This window comes from Rhinolophus sinicus, linkage group LG03, assembly GCF_036562045.2.
Source record: "Rhinolophus sinicus isolate RSC01 linkage group LG03, ASM3656204v1, whole genome shotgun sequence".
NCBI classification, from domain to species: domain Eukaryota; kingdom Metazoa; phylum Chordata; class Mammalia; order Chiroptera; family Rhinolophidae; genus Rhinolophus; species Rhinolophus sinicus.
In genome coordinates, this window is record NC_133753.1 from 73,691,962 (window position 1) to 73,698,231 (window position 6,270).

At 49.8% G+C, this 6,270-nt stretch overlaps 1 protein-coding gene across 1 annotated transcript; it reads left to right on the forward strand.

Moving 5' to 3' along the window:
* Positions 1 to 544: 544 nt before the first annotated feature.
* LOC141570615 (protein NDRG2-like) lies at positions 545 to 2,639 on the forward strand. Its single transcript, XM_074328107.1, has 5 exons — positions 545 to 601; positions 857 to 904; positions 1,189 to 1,224; positions 1,379 to 1,430; positions 1,659 to 2,639. The coding sequence occupies exons 1-5, from the start codon at positions 560 to 562 to the stop codon at positions 1,823 to 1,825; spliced, it is 345 nt and encodes a 114-aa protein (XP_074184208.1). The 5' UTR covers positions 545 to 559; the 3' UTR covers positions 1,826 to 2,639.
* The last annotated feature ends 3,631 nt before the right edge of the window (positions 2,640 to 6,270 follow it).

A 6,270-nucleotide genomic window follows, 5' to 3' on the forward strand; every position in this document is an offset into this window, starting at 1 on the left:
TAATCTGTCATTTGTTTGGAGTATGTTATTTCTTTATTTGGCTTATTAAGAAATATTTTCCTGTATGCTATCGGCTTATAAATTGATTATAATTCCCACGGTGAACCTGTGTTAAATAAATTGCTGGCAAAGACAACTCAGTCTCTGAGAATAACTTTTGCTGCCTCAAAACAAAACAAAAACAACAGCCAACTGGACATGGTCATCTTCTTGGGTGGGTGAAACTGTCTGTGGGAGAGGGAAGATTGCAGGGGAATGTATAAATCAAGTTGGAAGGAGCTTGGAAGACAGTACAACTTTGCATGGCGACCAAAGCTCTGGTCATTTTTTCTACCTCCCTGGTCTTTTTGGGCAGGGCCCCACTCCATCCCATTTAGCAAATAATTGCTCTCTAGGTCTTCCCCCTTTGAATCCTCTTGGTGCATTAAGTGGGGTTCCGAAGGCTGTTTCCTCTTTGGAGCCAGACATTTTTCCAGCTGCTCTTCTGGGAAGGAGGTGGGTGAGGGAATGCCAGGGCTCACTACCTCCTCCCTGACACTGTGCCTCTAGGTGCCCTGTGATGCTGGTGGTAGGAGACCAAGCACCCCATGAAGATGCAGTGGTCAGTAGGGAATTTGGGGGTGGGTGAGGAAGGTTTGGAGTCCTAGGGTGGTGGTTAAGAGGAGTATCTTGCCAAGAGGCAAGCTCAGTTTGGGACAGGGAGAGTAACTTTGGTACGTAAGAGATTGATTCTTGGGAAAAAGGAAATGGGTAGGGGCTGATAAGAAAGGAACTGGGGTCTGGGTCCCTGGGTCCTTTGGACGGGAGGGGCCACAGTGAGTGTGACCTCATTCATTCAACTTCCTGCTCACTCCAGGTGGAATGTAACTCCAAGCTGGACCCCATCCAGACCTCTTTCCTCAAGGTCAGTCACCCTACTCCATGCCCAGCCTGACTCCTGTCCAGAGCCATAGATCCTGAATCCTAGATTCAGCTTCCAGGCCTAGGCCTCCAGGGTCCTGCCTGGGAGCCAGTGCAATGCACAAAGTAAAAACAGAAACAAAAACAAACAAACAAACAAACAAACAAAAACCAATATAACAAAAAACCCCTATAGGGAAGCAGGGAAGAGACCCTTTTCTGCCTCCCAGCCTGGCTCACTTTATTCATGTGTGTATCACTTTTTTTGGGTGTCTCTCTCCTGAACAGATGGCCGACTCTGGAGGTCAGCCCCAGCTGACTCAGGTGAGTACCCCTGCCATCCATGGGATGGGATATTAGTGGCACTGGGCTATACACCCTTTGCCATACAACCCATCCCCAACCTGCAGGGCCTGGGGCTCCAGTGCAGCTCCTAACCTCACCTCACTGTCTCCCTCTCCTCTTCTTACTTCCACAGCCAGGCAAGCTGACCGAGGCCATCAAGTACTTCCTGCAAGGCATGGGCTACAGTGAGTATGGGGGTCAGAGGCTATCATGAGGACGAGGGATTGCTACATAGGAGGAAGGTTGGCCACTGAGGGGAGGAAGCATTTTAGGCTAATTCCTGGACTTAACCACCACCTGCCAAATCAAGCTCATTGATTCCCTGGTCCCATTTGTAACTCTCGTCTCCACCCAAGCACCCCACTCTGAGTTACCTCCTCTCTGACTGCCTACTTATCCTTCTCTCTCCACAGTGGCCTCTTCCTGTATGACTCGCCTGTCCCGTTCTCGCACAGCCTCCCTGACCAGTGCGGCATCCTTTGATGGCAACCGGTCCCGCTCTCGCACCCTGTCCCAGAGCAGCGAGTCTGGGACTCTCCCTTCAGGGCCCCCAGGGCACACCATGGAGGTCTCCTGTTGAGTGGCCCTTGTTGCCCTGGTGTGGGACCCACCCTCACCTCCCCCAGCACTAACCTGGGAGGTGCATAGGGCACTGGACCAGAGTGAGCAAGGGAAGATGGGCAGATCATGTGGGGACATGACCTTGATCTTTGATTGCTTCCCTAACCTTGACCTCTAACTTGTGATTTCTCTCAGCTGAGAGAGAGATCTTAATATCTCTTAGGGACCCAGACCCCTAAATGATCCCTTTCCCTCATTCTTGTGTTAAGGCGGAGAGGGCATGTGTCCCCTCTCCCTAATCTAGGTGTCTGTAGATGAGGGATAAGAGGTTGCTGTAGTTGTCCGTGGTGCCTCCCCCAGACTCTCCCTACTCATCCCATTGCAAGGATAGGGCTGGGTCTCCATTCACCAAAGCGGACATGGCTTCTCATTAACCCTTCAGGTCTCTGAAGGGTATGGGCCTAAATGAATGTGTCAGGGGAGGCTTGCTGCTGGGTTAGTTGTCCTCAGGATGTGAGAGAAACATCCAGTGTGTGAATGGAAGTTGGACTGGGAGGTGGTGGGCAATGAACAAGTTTGAGGAAAGGGCTGGAGCTGAGGCAATAGGAAGGGGCCTGGGGCCATTGGCTGCACTAACTGGTAGCTATCGAGACAGTGTGTCTAGAGTGGGAAGCGGGTAGGAACCAAGCTGGGGCAGGGCTGCTTAGGGCTTGGCATAGGAGTGGAAAGGGCTATTTTGGGGCTCTGACCACAGTGTGTTATGTGTGGAAGGTGCTCTCCTGTCTCCCACAACTTCTGCTGTAACAATAAACTGTAGAGGAATCTGATCACCATTATTCTTTGTCTGAATATGCCTGCGTCGTGCCCCTTTCCCACCTTCTTCCTGACCAACTCTCACATTCTCGAAGTGACATAAGCCATAGGAGGGGGCCCGTAGAGCATAGACACTTCACCAAATGTGATGACGTAATACCTATTCAGTAGATTGGTGTTGTCCTTGATATTGGTCGTACCTTTATGTCTTGGGATCGAAACTACTGAGATCTATGAAGACTTCGGTATCAGATACTGAGAAATGCATAGGATTTCAGAGACGTCACCAACATCATGATCTTAAAGCCGAAGTACAGAAAGCTGACGTGCCCAAGGACATCTCGTGACCCACCTTCCTGCAGGATCCTCCAGGGGTCACCTGGATTCCATTTTAGGCGACCCCAGGGCGTTGGGGGTCAGTACAATCAGCAGACCAGGACTCATCCAGTTACTAGCAGGGTTGGGTTTTTCACGGTTGATCCCAATCTAAAGACTCCTTCAGATGAGTCCCAGCAGCAAGGAGGGTTTCCTGTCAGGAATCCTCCTCCCAGTGAATCCAAGAATTCGGGGAGTTAGACTGTGTGGTTCTCTGAGAAGCTTTCAAGTGTGAACAATAATCATGAAGAGGACTTGATATTTTGTGGCCGTTGCAGGCTGATTCTGGGGCTCTTGGGGCACAACAAGTAAAAATGAAAAGGCACTTTATAGTGTTATTGGCCGGAGGACTGTGGGTTGAATATTACAAGGTCATTTGCCAGATTATAGAAACCCCACAGGCAATTGTACACTTTCCTCCGTGAAACTGAGCTGACGACTAATGCAGCTCGATGTCCAGTGCTGATACGCTGACATGGAAGTAGAGCCTGGAACACGTCCGTGGTTTTTGAGCATTTCATCACTCTCAGGACTGAGTCTATTGTAAACGCAGTAGGCGAGGATCAGGAAGGGTGAGGCTGTAGCTGCGTAATAGCTGTGCCTTATGGAAGGGAAGGTGGGTCTTAGTACATCCACCTGCACAGATAACACTGTTAGCAGGGGAATCTTTAGAAGAGGGAGAGAACCTCATTTTTGTGCACATATGTAAGTGCGTGATATGTACCTGTCATGGAGGTGGTGTGTGAAATGGGTGGTGACCATGTGTGTCTCTCCTGTAGACGTCCCTACATAAGAAACCCAGAGTTAGGTGGAGGGAGAGATGCTCTCTGCTGGCAGCAAGGGTGGGGTTTGCTGCCCTTGTCTGACCTCACTTTGTCAGTCCTAGACAATCCAGGAGAGCCCATGGGGACGCAGTGCCCCCCTGTGGTAGCCATGGTTCTTCCTAACTTTCCCCAGTTCCCAGTTCCCTTTCTAAATCTCTCACGTTCTTTGTGCTTCTACACAGTAGCTACATCGGGAGGATCTGATTCCGTGGTCTGTGGCTCCTGCCCACTCTCAAGGTCAGAGCTGAGAGGCACAGAGGAGAGGTGGGGAGACTTCACAGAAGCTGAACCACAAACCCCACTTTTTGTCTCTGCTTCAGGCTTAGGCCTCCTGGTTCTCTCTTCTCCTTCTCAAGGAATGTGCTCCCCCGACTTTAGGGACAGAAGTCCAAGAGAGCTAAGAGAGGATTCAATGGGAAGGAGAATAAGAAGGAAGAATATAGTGACGCGAGCCTTGTGGTGTCAACATGAAAATTATGCTGCTCATGAAGAGATTTTCTGAAGGTACCCAAACAGTGAAACTGTAGCAGGAGAGATTAAGCTCTAGATCACTCCTTGTGCAGCCCCGCAGGCTGGCTGTAGCGCCCTACCAAAGGCCATAGCTCTCAGTGCATGGCCCTTTTGAGTTTCCAGTGACTGCTCCTTGTCTTCAGCCCAGGTGACAGCATTGCTCTTACCCAGTCCCAGGGTGTTAGCTGCTCTGTCCTAACCCTGCCTACACCTTCTGTATGCTCCCTTTGTTAAACTTGCTCAGTGGTCCAACGTGCTCTCTGCCTTCTCCACACACCCTAACATATGAGATGGGAGGCATAGGTAAGGTAAAGGTGGAGAAGGTAAAGGTCAGAAGAAAATCTGTATACTGAGCTTTCCTTAGTCACAGAAACATGGGTTTAAAGCCCAGCTAGCTATATGCTCAAGTTACTTGTTTCCTGCCTGCGCTTCCCTGGGCTTACAATGGGGATGGTATCTACCTGACGGGCTTGGGGGGTGAGATAATGCACGTGGAAGCGACAGTACAGTGCCTGACCCATAGCGATGCTGTGTGGAAACTATTATTATTATAACACAGGCCCTATTCTTGGTGTGCTGTGTGAGTGCGTTGAATACTGAAGGGAAGCAGGATAGGATGGTGCTTCAGGAAAACTATTTCCTGAGTCAGAATTTTTTTTTAGTTTTGCCTTTAGCTTGGCTTCTCACTGATACCTGGGTGTATAAGCTAGGCTTGTGAGAAGGTTTGCATATGTTAGTTTGTGCGGAGGGGAATGGGATGAACAGAGACAGAAATGAAATTGAAACCAGAGGCCACTGAGTCCGGGACTCATGCTGCCTGCGCTGCTTAGTCAATGGTCTGGGGCAGGAGCTGGGTCATAGAATAAGCGTTTATTATCAGAGCACCGGTGGTCTGAGAAGGCAGTGGGTTAACACTTCCAAATACTGCCTAACATTCTCAGACCAGCTTGAGTATTTAAGGGAAAATCTGGGCGTTCCTCTAAAGGCTACGTGATGGTTCCGGGGGTCTGCATGGAGCTTTCCCGCTGGCAATGTGGCTCTCTGGCGGAGTCAGCAACGCAGGACAATGATGGGAGTAGCCTGGTAGACCATTGAGATTGTGATCAATAAGTCTAGGGGTATTAATCATAAGTTTCAGGGTAATTTCCTAAAACAGGAAACTGGGACAGGAGACATTCCGAGCTCAAGACACAGGAGGATGATCTATTAAACTATAAGCCAAGGAAAGTTGAGGCTGGGACATGGTGAGGCCTCTACTATGGGGGTCCCAACCTGGCCTAGCTTCAATTCTCCCATTTTCTATTAATTTTACTTCTATAAAATTAGTATGGTTGCAAGAGTAGGGGACGATGGACCATTTTTGGCTGCATCCTACTGAGAGAGGGCATCATTCCTGCCCATAGGCATCTATCATAACGGGGGGGGGGGGTTATGGCATATTAGTTTCCTACTCTCCCTAGCGGAGCCCAGGGAAGAGGCATCCCAGGTGGGGCACAAGAGGCAATAATGAGTAGCTCCAGCCTTTCTGTTTGAAGAGGAACTAAGGTCTTCAGTTGGCTCACATGAACAGGAGTGACAGTCTGCCTTCTGGAGGAGACCTATGGAGACTTAAATGAAATAGGTTTGATTTGAGGTAAGTGGACCCAGCTACTGACTCTGAAGACCGATAACCATTGGGGCTACTCAGAAGAACTGCTTAGGGGCTAACCGGTCTGTTAGAGACCTCTCCCCCTCTGGGCTTCTAATAGTACTTGGTTCCCTGGCTTTCCAGGGCTACAACGTGTAGAGGGGTCGGTCTGGGGGAGGTGCTGGTCCCCCATATTTCCTAAGGGACTGCTGAAACTCTCCCAAGTTAACAACATAGGACATAATAGAATTGAGGTCAGAATCCAAAGCAGTGGGCAGCAATTAGAGCCCAGGCTTAGAGGTCTCCTGACAGAAC